The following is a 20,875-nucleotide window of genomic DNA, read 5'->3' on the forward strand; positions in this document are numbered from 1 at the left end:
CAAGGGTGGGGGCAGGGGGCCACAGGCCATATGTCAGAGCCCCCACCCCAGAGAGCAGGATGTGATGACCTGCCTGATGCAGCCGGTTGCTGTAAAGAGCAAGAAGGACACATGTCATATGCCAGGCACTGCCCTACAGCAAGTTGGGCTGAGCCATGCTGTGCCATGCCACCTTCCTGGCACACCAGAAGCTTTTCTCTTTCCAGGTGCTGCTCCCCTACACCTTTTCCCAGCTGGCAGAGGTGCAGAAGAGAGCTGTAGCACGGATTGCCAGGTTGCTCCACTTCATCACCACCTACTCCCTGCTAGAGGTACTGAGCTCCTGGTCTGGGCATCCCTCGTGCCCTATGTCTGTGCCCCTGAGCTCCACCATGTTCCAGGGAAGCTGGGCACCCAGTCAGCGGCAGGTTGGGAGCTGGGGTGTTCCCCCTGTCACCATCCTGTTTATGCTGTCTCCTGGGGCATGGCAGGGCAGCATAGGGATGCTCCAGGCACAGGCAGGAGCCTGGCACTGGCAGCCCTACCCTGCTCTGCACTGCAGCGCAGCTGCTCTGGGACCAGCTGGGACTCTCCTTCTGCCCATGCTCCCATTCTGCCCATCCTGTTTCTCTTCCCACAGATCTGCCCCTGCTTTGCTCAAGGGAAAATCTACATGCATGAGTGCACTGAGAGCCACCACTTTTTGCTGCTGGGGAAGCTGGTGGGGCAGCTCACCCTCTCCTACGCCTGCAAGGACGAGGAGACCTCCTGCGAGGCTGCAGAAGCTCTCTATCAACTGCATGTCCTTGTCCTGCAGCAGAGAAGTAAGAGAAGCTGTGGCAGGCAGGGTCACCCCAGACATGGGCAGCCAGAGCCCCTTTCCCTTGGGGAGGGGGAGGAAGCCTGATGCAGCCTGTCCATTGGCAGCGTGAGCAGGCATTGACCCTCACCCCTGCCCACAGCAGCCCTGGGCCCTCCCTGTGTATCTGCTTGCCAGACCTGTCTGGGTGTTCTCTAGCTTTGCCAGTGCCTTTTCAGTCCAACACTCTGACTGCATCTCCCAGGCTGCACCCCCTTTCTGAGCACCCCAGTTCTTCTCCTTCCCAGATAAGTCAGAGAGGCAGAACAGTGAGCAGCTGCAGCCCGGCTCAGAGATGCAGCCCTGGATTTTCCCAAGGGAGAAACATGCCATCGGACTCTGCTGGGTAAGAAGTGCCTGTGGCTTCTGGCCAGGGCATCAGCGTGTGGCTGAAGGGACACCCAGCATGTGGGCAGGAACTGGGCTCTTGCTGCCCCTCAGCAAGGGGCTGGGCAATGGTCCCCAGTGAGCTCCAGTTTCCCTCAGGACCCTAAGGCCTGCCATTGGTCTCCTTCCCAGCACAGCAAGGCTCCGTGTCCCCCTCTCACTGCACAGCTGAGGTACTCTGTGAGACAGGCTGTAGGTGACAAATCTGTCCTCTGTTCCACAGATGTTCACAAGATACCTTCAGCCCTCTGACCAGGCAGAGATCATGGTCACGGCCATCAAGGCCATGGGCCCCACAAGCAGATACAACATCAGTGTGGCTGCCCAGATGGTAGACATCTTTGCAGGGGATTCTGCATTGCTACCAAGAATGGTGAGTAGCCCATGGGTGGCATGGCTGGTTCCAGTGGCAACAGAAGCAGCTCCCAGTAGGAGCTGTGGGAACAGGCATGGTCACCCTGCTGAATTATCCACTCCCACCTGTGTCTCCCCCTTCCAGGTGAAGAGTATTGTGGGTGTCATCTTTGAAAACCTACCCTTCATCAGAGCAGAGGTAGCTCTTAAGAGCGTGCACAGAGCCCTGCTGCTGCTGATGGACAAACAGCCCAGGGTGGTGGTGGACACTCTGTTGGACTACTCACCAATAAACATCAGGTATGGGACTCAACAGCCTCTGGGGCTCATCTCACCCTGGCAGAGGGAGCCCTAAGACCCTCCTGAGGGACTTCAGCCTGGCCACTATTCACAGTGTCCCTGCTGACAGAGCCCTTTGTCCCTTCAGTGCTGCCCGGACAATGTGGAATACAGTGGTCTCCAAGCCCCAGACTGCAAGGAAGGCGCTGCAGGAGCTGGTCAGAGTGCTGACAGACCTCTCGCAGCACAAGACCTCCCCCTCCCGTGTGGACAACCCACGCCTCCAGTGCCTGTCTGTGAGTTGCTGGATGAGGCCTCGCTCACCTCCAGGCCTGCTCTCAGCTGTGCAGTGCCCCTGCACCCCCTTCCTGACGACCCAGGCCCTGGTCTCCGCACGGCTGCAGCAATATCTTATTGTCTGGGTGTCTTCTGCAGGCCATCATGTTTGCATCTGAGGCAGGTCTGCAGCCCATCTGCCAGGAGGAGGTGCATGCAATTTTCCCTCAGCTGTTCCTGGCACTGCTTTTCCAAGTGACATTCACCACGGAGCTGAGGCCTGATGAGGTGCTGATGTGGTGGGGGAAGCAACATCAGCATCTCTCTCCTGTCAGGTACTCCATCCCTGTCCTGTCAGCTCTGACAGCCACCCAGAGCCAAGCCAGGGGGCCAGGTGGGAGCTAAGTATTTGTCCTTGTGTAGGGCTGCAGTGCAGTCCATGAGAGTGCTGCTCTGCAGAATGGGCTTTCGGAGCCAGGTGTTTGCCATCGAGGCACAAGGTGGCTGGGATGCCCTGCTCAGTGCCCCTACCCACCTCGCAGGAGTGCGCACTGTGGCCAGGTCAGAGTCCCCACTCCTTCAGAACCAGGCAGCCCATACCACCCCCACCCTCTCATGGTGCTGATGGAAGGGCAGTCTCCATTGTTTGGAGAGGTGCTGCAGCCTGGAGATGTCCAGACTGGTGCACATCCCAAGATGGAGGCCTGACCCAAGCTCCTTTCCCCTGCCAGGGAGATGATGGTAATGCCAAGGTTCCTGCGCTCCTCCTTCTTCTGCCATCTGGCAGAGCTCCTCAGTGTGGAGGACCCCACCTGGGAGATGACTGCCATGGTCTTCTTCATTGAGGTGAGCCTGATGGGGCATGTCTCCAAGCTCCATATGACACCCAGCTCTCTCACGCCCAGTGCTGTGGGGTATGAGGGCTCTGTGAAGTCTCTGCCATCTCAATCTGGACTTGGTCTTGTCCGTGGCGTCCTTGCCCCGAGCTGATGGTTGCACCCAGCAGAGCACCTTGCCGCAGCTCCCACTCTGTGTGTTTCAGATACTGGAGCGCTCTGACTCTGAGGACGAGGTGGACCGTGCCCTCGGGATCTTGGACATGTATCTGCGGAGCCAGTGCCTGGGGATGCCCAGCCTGGTGCTCAGGGCTATCCTCAGGCTCACCGAGAGGCCTGACACGGTGAGTAGGCGGAAGGCAGGACTGTAGCCCAGAGTGGAGCAGCGGCAGCTGCAGTGCTAGCAAGGAGCCAGCCCTGTTCATCCTCCTCCTTTGTGCCCTTCTCCTTGCTTGGCCATGCTGGTGAGCCTGGTCTGCCAGAACCTTGCCCTGCATAACCTGCGCTGTCTGCCAAGCACTTCGTGGAGAGGGTCTGTGCCCCTGCCATGGGTCGTTGCTCTACTAAAGGAGGTGGCATGTCTCACACAGGCAAGGAAAACCCTCATCCTGCTGCCACTTGTCATGGAGCGGCTGCAGGATGATGACGACGCCACCAGCGACGCAGCCCTGCACGTGCTTGCCAACATGCTGCGGCTGCTGGAGGGGAAGACGCTGAGCCTCACCGCCCTGGAGCTGGCTGCCAAGCTCTGGCCACTCTTTGGCTGCGTAAGTCTGGGGAGAACCTCGTGCCCTCCTCACTGGGCACTTCCATTCGTGCCTCCCACCACAGCTGCCACGCTCTGCAGTGGGGCACTCTGCCCCACAGCCCCCAGCCCCCACTGTTGCCCTCAGCTGCATTCCAAATGCCCTACCTGGACGCAGCCCAACTTTGGCATCAGGGACACTGGTGGCAGGCCACCAGGAGCTTGCTCCCTTTTGGAGCAGGGCTGCCTGGGGCTGGTTTGGTTATGTCCATGCCAGCCTCCTGCTGATCACCAGACTGGGGCTGACATCCTTCTGCCCTCCTCCCCCAGGTGTCGGACACTGTGCGGGAGCTCTCTATCCATCTCTTCCGAGATGTGATGGGGCTTGTGGCAGGCAAAGAAAAGAAGAAGATGAAGAATGAAGTGCAGAACAGCCTGCTGCCCCTGCTCTTTCACCTGCATGATGAGAGCAAGAGTGTGGCCAAGGTGAAATGTGCATCCCAAACGATTCTTTGGGCAGGGTATCCTGACCACTGGTCCCTTCAAACTCTTGTCACTGTGAGTTCGAGCTCGTTGAGCCCATAGGACCAGGCAGAGTCCTCCCTCCTTGCCCTCTGCTGCTTTTCTCCTCAAGCTGCACAGATGGATGGGGAAGTGAATCCCTTTCCCACGTCCCTCCACTGCACTCCTGGTATTTGCCCCTGAAACCCCAGAGGCTGCGCTATGGCTTTGTAGGAGCCTGAGCCCAGCAGAGCCAAAGCATTCAAGCCCTGACAGGCTACCGGTCACAGAGTGGCCACCCCTTATTTGCCTCTGGGGTGCTGAAGTCGGTGGCAGCGTCATTTCCCAGCTGGTGCATCCTCCCTGGGTGCACCGGGACAGGCTCTGAGTTCTGCCAAGAGAGGGGGCACTGGGTCCTGTGCCCCTGCTAATGGTGGTGGCATCTCTGCTGCTCCCCAGGCCTCCCAAGAAGCTCTCCGCAGCGCTGGCCGCTTCCTCAACTGGAGGAGGCTGGCACAGCTGGCTGGGACTGAGCAGGCATGGAGGATCCGCGAGCGCTTGGTAAGCACAGTCCCAACGAGCCTGGCATCTTCCCTGGGCAGTCCCTGCCACCAGGATGGCACCAGCGTTGCTGAGGAGCAATCTGCTCCTTCTGAACCCCAGTGCCACATGGCAGGGAGCCGGGTGGGCAACTGGCTTAACAAGGGGGGCTGCACGGTGCCAACTCTGCACCCTTCTCCTGTCTCCAGCTGGCAAAGAACAGGAGCAGGACCAAGGACTACCTGCACCAGAGCCAGCGCTACCTGCAGAACCCACAGGTGGCTCTGCGCCTGGAGGCTGTGAGGTTCATCGGTGAGCCACGACCCCCAGCATCCCTCCCTCCCTCTCCCACCGTCCCTGTGTTCTGCCACAAACCCTGTGGAGCATCCTTTCTCCCCATCGCTGCTCTGCCTGCTCAGGTGGGGCTGGCAGCAATCTCTCCCTGGTGCTGCACTCAGGGGTCAGCCCTCCTAGGGAGCTGTGTGGCCAGGAGGGCTGAAGGGGGAGTTCCCAATGGACGACAGGGCCCCTGACAGGCATTAGGTCCCTGACACGATGTGTTCCCTTAGGGCTCATTGGACGGCAAGTGGACAGGCAGGAAGATGTGGAGCATGTCAGAGAGGGTGAGTGGAGCTGGTGGGGACGAAGAAGGGCCCTGCCAAAGTGCTCCTCTCTACGGGTAAGGGGGCGCCCTGCTCTGGAGGAGGGTATGTTTATACAGAGGGCTATGCCTGACCAACAGCCTCCAGCCCTGTCCCCGGCTCCCTCCTGGCCCTGGCAGAGACACAGGGTTGTCACCTCACCTCTTCTGTTCTGCCTGCACAGTCCTTCGACAAACACGGACAGATGGCAGCCTCCCTGTCTCCTCCCTGCTGGCTCAGACCATGCTTCTGCTCAATCAAAGAAGTGGCACCGAGGTGGAGTTTCCAACAGCTGAGCTTACAGCTGCAGAGGGCATGGAGAAGGTTAACACTCGGTGCCCAGCAATGACTGAGCAGCCAGGTGATGGAAGATAAACAGGAAGAGAAGGGTAATGTCTTGAGTTTCCATTTGGAAGTACTGAACACTGCTTTCGAGGGGAATTCCTTCCCTTCTCCCCCCTGCTCCCTTCTCCCCCCATGTAAGGGGTTAACGCTCCTGGGGGGGGTGGTCTTGACCTTGACCCCAGGTCATCCTGGCTCCTCCCCAGCAGAGGGTCTGAAGGTGACTCCAGGTATAGTGGTTAGCCCACGCCCTGTCTAGCCCCCTGTAAAAACACAGAAACTTCCTGTTTGTCTCAGCCGCCTGCCTGTTCGCTACCACCTTGCTGCTGCTGCTCCTGTCTTCCACGTGCTGGGCAAATCCTGAAGCTCGACCTCCGTCCGTCGCTATCAGTCTGGTTGTGTGTGTGTGTGTGTATATATGTTGTATCTTGCTTTGTTTTCCCCTTCCCTATACCTCTTTGTATCTCCCCTACCTTACCTCTACCTTCTGTTTATTATTAAATAATAATAGTCTCTTGAAGTGAGACTATTTATTTGGGTGTGCTTCGCCTTTTCCTCTCTACATCTATTGCCTTTCTTGTCCAACGGGGGGAGGGAGAGGGGAGGGCATCCTATGATTGTATTGGTTCTCTTAGCTATATATTGTCTCTGAGAAATTGCTAGAGCCAAGACACCCCATCCTAAAATAAATCAGTTTTAGAAGCCCTTCAGGATCCTGGAGTCTAACCAAGTCTGCAGCTAAACCTTAGCACCATATTGCAGCATTTGTTAAATCCCTCTAAGAATGGGTACTCAGGAACCTTCCAGGAGAGCCTGTTGCAGTGCTTGGGAAATGTTTCAGTGAAGAGGTTTATACTAATGTCCAATTGAAACCTCCCCTGGTGCTGCTTGAGGCCATTTCCTCTTGTCACAGAATCATTGAATGGTTTGGGTTGGAAGGGGCCTCCAAAGGTCATCTAGTCCAAGTAGCCAGCAGTGAGCAGGGACATAGAATTAACCAGGTTGGAAGAGATCTCCAGGATCATCCAGTCCAACCTAGCACCCAGCCCTAGCCAGTCATCTAGACTATGGCACCAAGTGCCTCATCCAGTCTTTTCTTGAACACTTCCAGGGATGGTGACTCCACCACCTCCCTGGGCAGCCCATTCCAATGCCAATCACTCTCTCTGCCAAGAACTTCCTCCTAACACCCAGCCTGTACTTCCTGTGGCACAACTTGAGACTGTGTCCCCTTGTTCTATTGCTGGTTGCCTGGGAGAAGAGACCAACCCCCACCTGGCTACAACCTCCTACCTTGTAATGTCATATGTGGAGGCTTATTTCTCTGCCTGCCTGGAAGAAGCAATACTGGGCTGTATTCACAAAAAATTGGAAGACCTTTGGAAACAGAAGAGACTGACTAAAACTATTCTGCTTATTGAATGAAAAAAGAATCTTCAAGCATGCCTTGAGCTGGAATTTTTATCAACTGTGCAGAGGTCATATGTTTTACTATTTAGAACAAGCTCTTACTGTGCTTTCTGAAAAGGAAAAAAACCAAACTTGAGAACAGGGACTTTGCTTTAGAGTGAGTCACTTGAAAGCATGCACTTGGGAGAGAACAAGAATATAGAAACTTGACCTTCTGAAGTTCTTTTAGGTTTTAGCATCATTGAAATGCATTCTTTTAAAAAGCTTCTGAATCTAGTATATATCTTCCTTTTTGTTTACTGCGGCTAATAAAAGTAGTTCAGGTACATACTAAACTGCCATCATCCTCTTTCAGTGCTCTGTTTCTGCCTAGGGAGCCTTCTGCTGGAAAACTGATCTTCTAAAGAGTCAATCTTTTTCTTGTTCTTTCACTATCATAATTTCTGTTGGACAGGACTGAACCACGTGTACATGAAACCTACTCTCTGTAGGGAACGCTAATCTGCACCTGTTTTACATGGTTTCTGGCACTGTGGCATTGTGAGCAGAACAGCTTAGTCAAGAGAAGTATTTTGAGAATGGTCTCTGAACTTTTTAATATATACTAGGGAGAATTTACTGAGCTAATACATAAATATTGATTTCTTGGAGACACACACACACAAACATTCTTGGTCTGGTTTCTTTGTGCATGCATGCATGTACACACATGTAATATGTTTTTTTCCTCTAGGAAAGACCCCATGTTGCTAATGCAAAAGAAATTCCTGGGATAAACTCTAGTCTGAAATCAAATTCATGGAGGTGGTGGAGTCACCATCCCTGGGGGTGTTCAAGAAAAGACTGGATGTGAGGCATTTAGAGCCACGGTCCAGTTGACTGGGTGATAGGTTGGACTGGATGATCTTGGAAGTCTCTTCCAACCTGGTTGATTCTATGAACTGGATGCTGTTTTGCTGATATTAAGAAAGTCAAGGAATTGGAGTACGCTGAGTTCTGAAAACTAATGTTGTAGGAAAGGAAATGTTTGAACCCTTCTTAAGAGGGGAAATTCCAGAAGTGTTTCAGGCTTGGCTCTTTATTATCCTGCGTATGGAATAGTGCTCTGCATTTTGGATCCAGTTCATGCCCATCTTATATTCCCTTTGTCCTAGAGTGAATGACTCTGTAATATGGCTTAGTAAATGTGTTGGCAACTGGCTGAAAAATGGGGGGCACGAGCCCCTAGGAGCTTGTTCAATCAAGCCTTGGATGTGAGGTCTGAGTATTGGAACTGCAGTAAACCTCAGCGCTCTGTGTGTGAAGAAGCTCAGAGGAATTTGTCCTTGAGCCTTCTGATAAGCAGCTTCTGTGGGACTGTGTGCAGAGTAGGAGGGAAACAGGTGGAATAAGCAAATTCCAATGTTTAGGTGCACTAAACACTTTTGCAGTAACTGCAAGTAGGGAAGATTATGCATATTCAAATATTTAGATGCGACATCCTCCAGTAGGGAAGGTTGCTCAGAGCCTTGTTGAGCCTGACCTTGTTTATGTCCAGGAATAGGGCCTCAGCTACCTCCCAGGACAACCCGTTGCAGAGTTCCACCCCCCTCATGGTAAAGAACTTCCTCCTCACATCCAATCTAGTGTACTCTTTAATTTCAAGCCCTTGTGCCTGCCCTGCTCAGGCCCGACCAGACCTCACCGCCTCACCACCCTGGAGCTGGCTGACAAGCTCTGGCCACTCTTTGGCAACATAAGTCTGGAGAGGGCATTGTGCCCTCCTTAGGCTCTTCTATTTGTGCTCTGCAGGGGGTTGCTCTCTCCCACAGCACCCAGGCCCCATTGTTGCCCGAAGCTACGTCCTAAACCCACCACATTGGCTCGCTGCAGTTTGTCCTTCCTGCCGTGTCAGGGACGGTGGTGGCAGCCCCTGCTTTGCTCAAGGGAAAATCTACATGCATGAGTGCGCTGAGAGCCACCACTTTTTGCTGCTGGGGAAGCTGGTGGGGCAGCTCACCCTCTCCTACGCCTGCAAGGACGAGGAGACCTCCTGCGAGGCTGCAGAAGCTCTCTATCAACTGCATGTCCTTGTCCTGCAGCAGAGAAGTAAGAGAAGCTGTGGCAGGCAGGGTCACCCCAGACATGGGCAGCCAGAGTGGTGATAGGATGAGGGGCAATGGTTTTAAGCTGCAGCAAGGCAGATCTAGGTTGGCCATTAAGAAGGAAGTTCTTTACAAAGAGAGTGGGAAAACACTGAAACATGTTGCCTAGGGACGTGACTGCGGCTCCATTCTTGGGGACATTCAAGGTCAGACTTGATGTTACACCAGCAGCCTGATTTAGTTGAGGGTCTCCCTGCTCACTGCAGGGGAGCTGGACAAGATGACCTCTGAAGGTCCCTTCCAACTGGATGCAAGCTGTGAATCCAGCCTGTCAAGATATGGACTTGTACTAGTCCCAGCATGGACACTTGAGGAGCACTGCTTCTTGCTGGTTTGCTCTTGCCACTGGCTGTAGAAGGGGGGAACCTCTAGATGGTGAGCCCATGAAAGGGCCTTTTCCTCTACAGATTTGGCCATGGAGAAGCAAAGAAGATGTACAGAGAAGGGAATCTTTGGGGAAGGACCCTTCCTTTCCCAGGCTCAATGCCAGCCACCACCTCCACTTCCTCCTTACAGCTTCCATGCCCCTTGTTCTCACCACCTACCCCAGGTAACACATTCTGTGCCCTCAGGAGATGGCAGGGATTGTCCCTTCAGCCGGACTGCCTCAGGGTAACGTGGCCAAGCCCTGGTGTTACAATGGCACAGATGCTCTGTCTCCAGCAGCATCGTCCCCTTTGCACGCCCAGCACAAAAGGCAGCTCTGCCTCCTGCCCTTGCCACCCATCCCCTCCAGCCCTGCAAATGCTCACAGTCAGAGAAGTCAGAAGTTGTAAGAGCAAAGCCAAGAGGTCACACTGTCAAACTAAACCCTCTGGAGCTCCGGCCTTTGAGCAGTCTCTAAAAGGGACATCACCTGCTGGCAGTCAGCAACCCCTCCCAGATGGTCTGGGCACGCATGGCTACAGTCTTTGGCTGCTGCTCCCTGGGGAAGTGAGTCTGTTGCCTTGCAGAGACTGGCCCAAAGGGTGTTCTCGCTGTGGTTCCACACCTCCCCAAGTGCCAAAGAGTCTGAACACACAAAACAAAGTCTCAACACAAAAGCAGGTTTTAACTATTTAGAGCATCACCAGGACAGACCTTCCTGTGCCTGTCCCTCCCAGACAGCTGCTGTCCATGCGCAGCCGAGGATGGGCTCCGGGGACACACCAAAGGAGCCACCATTGTGCTGTCATCGACCCATCACTGGTTGCATCACAGTCGTATCCAGGCGATGAGCCTCAAGAGTTCACTGTGAGCAGAGGAGTCAGCAGACTTGGTCGTTGGTTCCTGTGGCTGCAGTTGGCATCCTTGTGTTGCCAACAGCTTCTGAGGAAGAGGAGCCCTTTTGGCCTTCTGCGTCACCCAACCCTGCCTGTGCAGTGTTGGGATAGAGGAGTAGTGACAAGTCTCCTGAGAGAGACACCTCGGCTTGCTGCCCCTGGCAGCACAGCCCTGCCTGGTGTGGGACCCCTCACCCTCACCACTTTTCTTAGAGTCTGCCTTTCTCCTTCCCTCGCTTCCTCTGTCTCGCTCAGGATGGCAGAGAGACCCCCTGGCACCCCACGGCAGGCCTGGGAAGAGAAGGGTGAAGCCACCCTGACTCCCAGCTCTGTGGCAGAGCCCAGCAAGGTGTGCGAAGTTGAACCTCTGCAGGCAGGTGAGTGTGTGAGTGCTGTAGCCAGAGGCTGCCCATCCTGCCCTGGTGCCAGTGTGTCCCTTACCCAGGCACACCAAGATCCCCTTCCTATGCTGCTCTCGTCCCCGTAGTGCAGAGGGAACAGCAGTGCCCCAGTCATGAGCCAGGGCTGGGGATCATCCCCAGAAGCTAGGGAGAGGGTTTGCCTCTCTCCCTTACCTGCCCCTAACCCTGCCTGTTTTCTTTTGGCCGGATCCTTCCTGCTCCACTTCAGCGGTGCCAAGGGACGAGAGGGCCCTAAAAGCCATCATACGCTTCACCAAGTGCAGACTAGAGGTATCTGTGGTCACTTTGGCAAGGCTGTGCCCATGTCTCCGGCCAGTCTTACTGCCCCTGTCCCAAGATTAAAGGTGCCAGGGCTGTGCTGGGCACCCCAGCAGCTGTCTCTCCCAACTGACACTGCCTGTCTTTCTGTCCTTCACCGGCTGGCAGCAAGTGGGCCAGAAGCTCCTCTTTCTGGCCACTCTCTGCACCTTCTGCACCATCACCACTGTGGGCTCCACCATGTGGGGAGTGTTCCGCTACTTCCAGGAGGAGGTGATGACAGCCATTCAGGTGGGAGTCCTGCAAAGGGAAGAGGCCTCAAGCAGGCAGGGGAGTTTGGATGAGAGCTGCTCCAGCAACATCTGGGTGGCCCTGCTGGAGATGGGCTTGGACCCAATGCTATGTGCAGATCCCATGGCCAGCCTGTGGCTCTCTGGTTGGCACAGCCCTTCCTGCCATGCGGTCTGGCACCACTGGGAGCACGATGGAAGCTCTGTCAGCCTTGCAAGCGGTTGCTGGGTGAAGGACACTGCCCTGGTCCAACCTTTCCCATCTTGCTGTGCTTCCCAGGTGATGTTGCAAGAGGAGCCCGATGACTGCCTGGACACCACTGTGCGGCAGCAAGTCATGCTGGCCGTCGCAAGCATGAGGTATGTGCCAGACCCCAGCCTGTCCTCCCCACAGTGCCAGGCAGTCCTGACAGCACTCCCAGGTCTCTCAGCTGGTGTCTGTCCCCTCCTTGCTGAGTCTAAAGAGCACCTCTGTGTCCCTGCAGTAGAGCCAGGCTGCTTCAGCATGACAAGGACGCCGTTGTGCAAGCTTGCATCAAGAGTGTCTTCAGGCTGCCTCCACGGGACAGCCAGGGTTCTGAGGCTTCCCTCTACTCCAAGGTGTGACATAGGGGGAAACACTGGGACGTCCCCTGCCCCAGAGACCCTTTCTTGGCACCACAGGTACATGGCAAACCCTCACAGCCTTCCAGGGCTGTCCCCAAGACTTTTTACTCCTTGCAGACCCTGGCCGCGTTGGACAGCATGTTGGTGACACTGGTGCACAGCGCTGGCACCCGTGGCGTTGTGGAGCTGCAGAGCATCTTGAAGGTCTGGCCTTGGCACAGCGTCCCCACAGGCAGCGACTACTGGCTTGAGTAGTGTGGTTCCCCCCCTCCCACATGCACTTGGTGCAAGGGTGGGGGCAGGGGGCCACAGGCCATATGTCAGAGCCCCCACCCCAGAGAGCAGGATGTGATGACCTGCCTGATGCAGCCGGTTGCTGTAAAGAGCAAGAAGGACACATGTCATATGCCAGGCACTGCCCTACAGCAAGTTGGGCTGAGCCATGCTGTGCCATGCCACCTTCCTGGCACACCAGAAGCTTTTCTCTTTCCAGGTGCTGCTCCCCTACACCTTTTCCCAGCTGGCAGAGGTGCAGAAGAGAGCTGTAGCACGGATTGCCAGGTTGCTCCACTTCATCACCACCTACTCCCTGCTAGAGGTACTGAGCTCCTGGTCTGGGCATCCCTCGTGCCCTATGCCTGTGCCCCTGAGCTTCACCATGTTCCAGGGAAGCTGGGCACCCAGTCAGCGGCAGGTTGGGAGCTGGGGTGTTCCCCCTGTCACCATCCTGTTTATGCTCTCTCCTGGGGCATGGCAGGGCAGCATAGGGATGCTCCAGGCACAGGCAGGAGCCTGGCACTGGCAGCCCTACCCTGCTCTGCACTGCAGCCCAGCTGCTCTGGGACCAGCTGGGACTCTCCTTCTGCCCATGCTCCCATTCTGCCCATCCTGTTTCTCTTCCCACAGATCTGCCCCTGCTTTGCTCAAGGGAAAATCTACATGCATGAGTGCGCTGAGAGCCACCACTTTTTGCTGCTGGGGAAGCTGGTGGGGCAGCTCACCCTCTCCTGCACCTGCAAGGACGAGGAGACCTCCTGCGAGGCTGCAGAAGCTCTCTATCAACTGCATGTCCTTGTCCTGCAGCAGAGAAGTAAGAGAAGCTGTGGCAGGCAGGGTCACCCCAGACATGGGCAGCCAGAGCCCCCTTCCCTTGGGGAGGGGGAGGAAGCCTGATGCAGCCTGTCCATTGGCAGCGTGAGCAGGCATTGGCCCCCACCCCTGCCCACAGCAGCCCTGGGCCCTCCCTGTGTATCTGCTTGCCAGACCTGTCTGGGTGTTCTCTAGCTTTGCCAGTGCCTTTTCAGTCCAACACTCTGACTGCATCTCCCAGGCTGCACCCCCTTTCTGAGCACCCCAGTTCTTCTCCTTCCCAGATAAGTCAGAGAGGCAGAACAGTGAGCAGCTGCAGCCCGGCTCAGAGATGCAGCCCTGGATTTTCCCAAGGGAGAAACATGCCATCGGACTCTGCTGGGTAAGAAGTGCCTGTGGCTTCTGGCCAGGGCATCAGCGTGTGGCTGAAGGGACACCCAGCATGTGGGCAGGAACTGGGCTCTTGCTGCCCCTCAGCAAGGGGCTGGGCAATGGTCCCCAGTGAGCTCCAGTTTCCCTCAGGACCCTAAGGCCTGCCATTGGTCTCCTTCCCAGCACAGCAAGGCTCTGTGTCCCCCTCTCACTGCACAGCTGAGGTACTCTGTGAGACAGGCTGTAGGTGACAAATCTGTCCTCTGTTCCACAGATGTTCACAAGATACCTTCAGCCCTCTGACCAGGCAGAGATCATGGTCACGGCCATCAAGGCCATGGGCCCCACAAGCAGATACAACATCAGTGTGGCTGCCCAGATGGTAGACATCTTTGCAGGGGATTCTGCATTGCTACCAAGAATGGTGAGTAGCCCATGGGTGGCATGGCTGGTTCCAGTGGCAACAGAAGCAGCTCCCAGTAGGAGCTGTGGGAACAGGCATGGTCACCCTGCTGAATTATCCACTCCCACCTGTGTCTCCCCCTTCCAGGTGAAGAGTATTGTGGGTGTCATCTTTGAAAACCTACCCTTCATCAGAGCAGAGGTAGCTCTTAAGAGCGTGCACAGAGCCCTGCTGCTGCTGATGGACAAACAGCCCAGGGTGGTGGTGGACACTCTGTTGGACTACTCACCAATAAACATCAGGTATGGGACTCAACAGCCTCTGGGGCTCATCTCACCCTGGCAGAGGGAGCCCTAAGACCCTCCTGAGGGACTTCAGCCTGGCCACTATTCACAGTGTCCCTGCTGACAGAGCCCTTTGTCCCTTCAGTGCTGCCCGGACAATGTGGAATACAGTGGTCTCCAAGCCCCAGACTGCAAGGAAGGCGCTGCAGGAGCTGGTCAGAGTGCTGACAGACCTCTCGCAGCGCAAGACCTCCCCCTCCCGTGTGGACAACCCACGCCTCCAGTGCCTGTCTGTGAGTTGCTGGATGAGGCCTCGCTCACCTCCAGGCCTGCTCTCAGCTGTGCAGTGCCCCTGCACCCCCTTCCTGACGACCCAGGCCCTGGTCTCCGCACGGCTGCAGCAATATCTTATTGTCTGGGTGTCTTCTGCAGGCCATCATGTTTGCATCTGAGGCAGGTCTGCAGCCCATCTGCCAGGAGGAGGTGCATGCAATTTTCCCTCAGCTGTTCCTGGCACTGCTTTTCCAAGTGACATTCACCACGGAGCTGAGGCCTGATGAGGTGCTGATGTGGTGGGGGAAGCAACATCAGCATCTCTCTCCTGTCAGGTACTCCATCCCTGTCCTGTCAGCTCTGACAGCCACCCAGAGCCAAGCCAGGGGGCCAGGTGGGAGCTAAGTATTTGTCCTTGTGTAGGGCTGCAGTGCAGTCCATGAGAGTGCTGCTCTGCAGAATGGGCTTTCGGAGCCAGGTGTTTGCCATCGAGGCACAAGGTGGCTGGGATGCCCTGCTCAGTGCCCCTACCCACCTCGCAGGAGTGCGCACTGTGGCCAGGTCAGAGTCCCCACTCCTTCAGAACCAGGCAGCCCATACCACCCCCACCCTCTCATGGTGCTGATGGAAGGGCAGTCTCCTTTGTTTGGAGAGGTGCTGCAGCCTGGAGATGTCCAGACTGGTGCACATCCCAAGATGGAGGCCTGACCCAAGCTCCTTTCCCCTGCCAGGGAGATGATGGTAATGCCAAGGTTCCTGCGCTCCTCCTTCTTCTGCCATCTGGCAGAGCTCCTCAGTGTGGAGGACCCCACCTGGGAGATGACTGCCATGGTCTTCTTCATTGAGGTGAGCCTGATGGGGCATGTCTCCAAGCTCCATATGACACCCAGCTCTCTCACGCCCAGTGCTGTGGGGTATGAGGGCTCTGTGAAGTCTCTGCCATCTCAATCTGGACTTGGTCTTGTCCGTGGCGTCCTTGCCCCGAGCTGATGGTTGCACCCAGCAGAGCACCTTGCCGCAGCTCTCACTCTGTGTGTTTCAGATACTGGAGCGCTCTGACTCTGAGGACGAGGTGGACCGTGCCCTCGGGATCTTGGACATGTATCTGCGGAGCCAGTGCCTGGGGATGCCCAGCCTGGTGCTCAGGGCTATCCTCAGGCTCACCGAGAGGCCTGACACGGTGAGTAGGCGGAAGGCAGGACTGTAGCCCAGAGTGGAGCAGCGGCAGCTGCAGTGCTAGCAAGGAGCCAGCCCTGTTCATCCTCCTCCTTTGTGCCCTTCTCCTTGCTTGGCCATGCTGGTGAGCCTGGTCTGCCAGAACCTTGCCCTGCATAACCTGCGCTGTCTGCCAAGCACTTCGTGGAGAGGGTCTGTGCCCCTGCCATGGGTCGTTGCTCTACTAAAGGAGGTGGCATGTCTCACACAGGCAAGGAAAACCCTCATCCTGCTGCCACTTGTCATGGAGCGGCTGCAGGATGATGACGACGCCACCAGCGACGCAGCCCTGCACGTGCTTGCCAACATGCTGCGGCTGCTGGAGGGGAAGACGCTGAGCCTCACCGCCCTGGAGCTGGCTGCCAAGCTCTGGCCACTCTTTGGCTGCGTAAGTCTGGGGAGAACCTCGTGCCCTCCTCACTGGGCACTTCCATTCGTGCCTCCCACCACAGCTGCCACGCTCTGCAGTGGGGCACTCTGCCCCACAGCCCCCAGCCCCCACTGTTGCCCTCAGCTGCATTCCAAATGCCCTACCTGGACGCAGCCCAACTTTGGCATCAGGGACACTGGTGGCAGGCCACCAGGAGCTTGCTCCCTTTTGGAGCAGGGCTGCCTGGGGCTGGTTTGGTTATGTCCATGCCAGCCTCCTGCTGATCACCAGACTGGGGCTGACATCCTTCTGCCCTCCTCCCCCAGGTGTCGGACACTGTGCGGGAGCTCTCCATCCATCTCTTCCGAGATGTGATGGGGCTTGTGGCAGGCAAAGAAAAGAAGAAGATGAAGAATGAAGTGCAGAACAGCCTGCTGCCCCTGCTCTTTCACCTGCATGACGAGAGCAAGAGTGTGGCCAAGGTGAAATGTGCATCCCAAACGATTCTTTGGGCAGGGTATCCTGACCACTGGTCCCTTCAAACTCTTGTCACTGTGAGTTCGAGCTCGTTGAGCCCATAGGACCAGGCAGAGTCCTCCCTCCTTGCCCTCTGCTGCTTTTCTCCTCAAGCTGCACAGATGGATGGGGAAGTGAATCCCTTTCCCACGTCCCTCCACTGCACTCCTGGTATTTGCCCCTGAAACCCCAGAGGCTGCGCTATGGCTTTGTAGGAGCCTGAGCCCAGCAGAGCCAAAGCATTCAAGCCCTGACAGGCTACCGGTCACAGAGTGGCCACCCCTTATTTGCCTCTGGGGTGCTGAAGTCGGTGGCAGCGTCATTTCCCAGCCGGTGCATCCTCCCTGGGTGCACCGGGACAGGCTCTGAGTTCTGCCAAGAGAGGGGGCACTGGGTCCTGTGCCCCTGCTAATGGTGGTGGCATCTCTGCTGCTCCCCAGGCCTCCCAAGAAGCTCTCCGCAGCGCTGGCCGCTTCCTCAACTGGAGGAGGCTGGCACAGCTGGCTGGGACTGAGCAGGCATGGAGGATCCGCGAGCGCTTGGTAAGCACAGTCCCAACGAGCCTGGCATCTTCCCTGGGCAGTCCCTGCCACCAGGATGGCACCAGCGTTGCTGAGGAGCAATCTGCTCCTTCTGAACCCCAGTGCCACATGGCAGGGAGCCGGGTGGGCAACTGGCTTAACAAGGGGGGCTGCACGGTGCCAACTCTGCACCCTTCTCCTGTCTCCAGCTGGCAAAGAACAGGAGCAGGACCAAGGACTACCTGCACCAGAGCCAGCGCTACCTGCAGAACCCACAGGTGGCTCTGCGCCTGGAGGCTGTGAGGTTCATCGGTGAGCCACGACCCCCAGCATCCCTCCCTCCCTCTCCCACCGTCCCTGTGTTCTGCCACAAACCCTGTGGAGCATCCTTTCTCCCCATCGCTGCTCTGCCTGCTCAGGTGGGGCTGGCAGCAATCTCTCCCTGGTGCTGCACTCAGGGGTCAGCCCTCCTAGGGAGCTGTGTGGCCAGGAGGGCTGAAGGGGGAGTTCCCAATGGACGACAGGGCCCCTGATAGGCATTAGGTCCCTGACACGATGTGTTCCCTTAGGGCTCATTGGACAGCAAGTGGACAGGCAGGAAGATGTGGAGCATGTCAGAGAGGGTGAGTGGAGCTGGTGGGGACGAGGAAGGGCCCTGCCAAAGTGCTCCTCTCTACGGGTAAGGGGGCGCCCTGCTCTGGAGGGGGGTATGTTTATACAGAGGGCTATGCCTGACCAACAGCCTCCAGCCCTGTCCCCTGGCTCCCTCCTGGCCCTGGCAATCGTGGGGTGCAACATGCAGTTCCTGGCAGAGACACAGGGTTGTCACCTCACCTCTTCTGTTCTGCCTGCACAGTCCTTCGACAAACACGGACAGATGGCAGCCTCCCTGTCTCCTCCCTGCTGGCTCAGACCATGCTTCTGCTCAATCAAAGAAGAGTGACTCCGAGGAGGAGTTTCCAACCGCTGAGCTTACAGCTGCAGAGGGCATGGAGAAGGTTAACACTCGGTGCCCAGCAATGACTGAGCAGCCAGGTGATGGAAGATAAACAGGAAGAGAAGGGTAATGTCTTGAGTTTCCATTTGGAAGTACTGAACACTGCTTTCGAGGGGAATTCCTTCCCTTCTCCCCCCTGCTCCCTTCTCCCCCCATGTAAGGGGTTAACGCTCCTGGGGGGGGTGGTCTTGACCTTGACCCCAGGTCATCCTGACTCCTCCCCAGCAGAGGGTCTGAAGGTGACTCCAGGTATAGTGGTTAGCCCACGCCCTGTCTAGCCCCCTGTAAAAACACAGAAACTTCCTGTTTGTCTCAGCCGCCTGCCTGTTCGCTACCACCTTGCTGCTGCTGCTCCTGTCTTCCACGTGCTGGGCAAATCCTGAAGCTCGACCTCCGTCCGTCGCTATCAGTCTGGTTGTGTGTGTGTGTGTGTATATATGTTGTATCTTGTTTTGTTTTCCCCTTCCCTATACCTCTTTGTATCTCCCCTACCTTACCTCTACCTTCTGTTTATTATTAAATAATAATAGTCTCTTGAAGTGAGACTATTTATTTGGGTGTGCTTCGCCTTTTCCTCTCTACATCTATTGCCTTTCTTGTCCAACAGGGCGGGGGGGAGAGGGGAGGGCATCCTATGATTGTATTGGTTCTCTTAGCTATATATTGTCTCTGAGAAATTGCTAGAGCCAAGACACCCCATCCTAAAATAAATCAGTGAGGTCTAGAGAGGGGACTAGGCAGAGTTCTCCCTCCTTGCCCTCTGCTGCTTTTGTCTTCAAGCTGCACAGATGGATGGGGAAGTGAATCCCTTTCCCACCTCCCACCCTCCACACAGCCCTTGGCATGGGTTCCTGAAACCCCAGAGACTGAGCTGTGGCTCTACAGGAGCCTGGGGCGGTGCGGGTAGGGGAGAGCTGAGCCGAGTGGCTTCCTCCAGCCCCCTTCCCGCCCCCGTTTCCCTAGAAGTTCCGCCGGTTTTGCCTCACCCCTGGCGCAGCAGCCCCGGCCGCAGGCAGCCCTACCCCTCGTGTCCCTGCAGGGAGGGTGTGTTTCCCGAGGGGCCCATTGCTGAACAGCAGCCTCCAGCCCAGCCACCTGTCCCCTGGCTTCCTGCTAGCCCTGGGGAACACGGGGTGCGATGTGCAGCTCCTGGAGGGGACACAGGGTTGTCACCTCATCTCTGCTGTTCTGCCTCCACAGTCCTTCGACAAACACGGACAGGTGGCAGCCCCCTGCTCTCCTCCCAGCTGACTCAGACCATGCTTATCTTTGATCCAAGAAGGGTGATGCTGAGGTGGAGGCTGGAATGGCTGAGCTTACAGCTGCAGGGGGCATGGAGAAGGCCACTCTTGTCCCTGTATTGCAGAGGGAACAGCAGTGCCCCAGTCATGAGCCAGGGCTGGGGATCATCCCCAGAAGCTAGGGAGAGGGTTTGCCTCTCTCCCTTACCTGCCCCTAACCCTGCCCGTTTTCTTTTGGCCGGATCCATCCTGCTCCACTTCAGCGGTGCCAAGGGACGAGAGGGCCCTAAAAGCCATCATACGCTTCACCAAGTGCAGACTAGAGGTATCTGTGGTCACTTTGGCAAGGCTGTGCCCATGTCTCCGGCCAGGTAATACAGGCTGGCAGCAATGAAATTGAAAAGAAGGGGACCAGGTGTTCTGTTCAGTTCCCTCTGTGGCAAGGGAGTTCACAGAGAGGAATAGCAGAACCTACGATATCAACAAATGGCTGAAGGGATGGTGCCAGCGGCGGCGTTTTGGGTACTTTGACCATGGGGGAACTTTTACTGCGCCGGACCTGCTGGCTTGTGATGGGGTGCAGTTATCTAGGAAGGGCAGGAGAGTCCTGGCAATGGAGTTGGCAGGGCTCATTAGGCGGGCTTTAAACTAGGTCTGAAGGGGGTGGGTGAGGAAATTACTCTCTCTGAGAAGGAGAGAGATGGAAGGAAACTAAGGACAATTGAATCGAGAGCCCAGCTGAAGTGTATCTACACCAATGCACGCAGCTTGGGTAACAAACAGGAGGAACTGGAAGTCCTGGTCCACCAGGGGGACTACGATGTAGTTGCCATTTCAGAAACTTGGTGGGACGACAGACATGACTGGGCTGTTATACTGGAGGGATATAACCTCTTCAGGAGAGATAGGCAAGGGAGAAGAGGAGGAGGGGTGGCCCTGTATATTAGAGAGTCACTTCATGCCATTGAGCTTGAAGTGAGGGATGAAGGGGTAGAGACCTTGTGGATTAAAATCAGAGGTAGGACTAATAAATCTGACATCCTGGTTGGAGTCTGTTACAGACCACCCAACCAGGATGAGGGAACAGATGAGATATTTTACAAACAGTTGGAGGCTGTCTCAAGATCTTCAGATCTTGTCCTTGTGGGTGACTTTAACCTGCCAGATATCTGCTGGGAACTTAATTCAGCAGAGAGGAGGCAGTCCAGGAGATTTCTGGAGTGCATGGAGGACAGCTTCATGACCCAACTGTTAAGCGAGCCTACTAGGGGTCAAGCTCAGCTTGACCTGCTGCTCTCCAACAGAGAAGGGCTGGTAGGAGATGTGATAGTGGGAGGCTGCCTGGGGTGTAGCGACCACGAGTTAGTGGAGTTTTCAATATACAGGGAGGTAGGGAGGCACTTCAACAAAACCTACACCTTGGACTTTAGGAGGGCAAACTTCAATTTGCTCAAGGAACTTAT

The 20,875-nt window shown here is 56.2% G+C and overlaps 2 protein-coding genes across 4 annotated transcripts; both read left to right on the top strand.

The window, feature by feature from the left end:
• Positions 1–4,094: 4,094 nt before the first annotated feature.
• Positions 4,095–10,877, top strand: LOC135182509 (maestro heat-like repeat-containing protein family member 6). Of its 3 annotated transcripts, none has more exons than XM_064156677.1 (6): positions 4,095–4,201; positions 4,676–4,777; positions 4,966–5,068; positions 5,326–5,379; positions 5,582–5,786; positions 10,811–10,877. In XM_064156677.1, the coding sequence occupies exons 1-5, from the start codon at positions 4,127–4,129 to the stop codon at positions 5,770–5,772; spliced, it is 525 nt and encodes a 174-aa protein (XP_064012747.1). In that variant the 5' UTR covers positions 4,095–4,126; the 3' UTR covers positions 5,773–5,786; positions 10,811–10,877. The 3 variants fall into 3 exon arrangements, with proteins under 3 accessions (XP_064012747.1, XP_064012746.1, XP_064012745.1); XM_064156676.1 differs by lacking the exon at positions 10,811–10,877 and adding an exon at positions 6,037–6,272; XM_064156675.1 differs by lacking the exon at positions 10,811–10,877 and having other exon boundaries at positions 5,582–6,272.
• LOC135182657 (maestro heat-like repeat-containing protein family member 7) lies at positions 10,410–17,477 on the top strand. The gene is made up of 19 exons (XM_064157049.1): positions 10,410–10,932; positions 11,186–11,247; positions 11,404–11,526; positions 11,806–11,885; positions 12,011–12,125; positions 12,249–12,335; positions 12,625–12,729; positions 13,038–13,221; positions 13,505–13,602; positions 13,867–14,016; positions 14,143–14,297; positions 14,425–14,572; positions 14,712–14,887; positions 14,976–15,113; positions 15,284–15,398; positions 15,595–15,732; positions 15,979–16,155; positions 16,464–16,619; positions 17,094–17,477. The coding sequence occupies exons 1-19, from the start codon at positions 10,410–10,412 to the stop codon at positions 17,475–17,477; spliced, it is 3,114 nt and encodes a 1,037-aa protein (XP_064013119.1).
• The last annotated feature ends 3,398 nt before the right edge of the window (positions 17,478–20,875 follow it).

The sequence above is a fragment of the Pogoniulus pusillus genome, chromosome 16 (genome assembly GCF_015220805.1).
Source record: "Pogoniulus pusillus isolate bPogPus1 chromosome 16, bPogPus1.pri, whole genome shotgun sequence".
NCBI lineage: Eukaryota > Metazoa > Chordata > Aves > Piciformes > Lybiidae > Pogoniulus > Pogoniulus pusillus.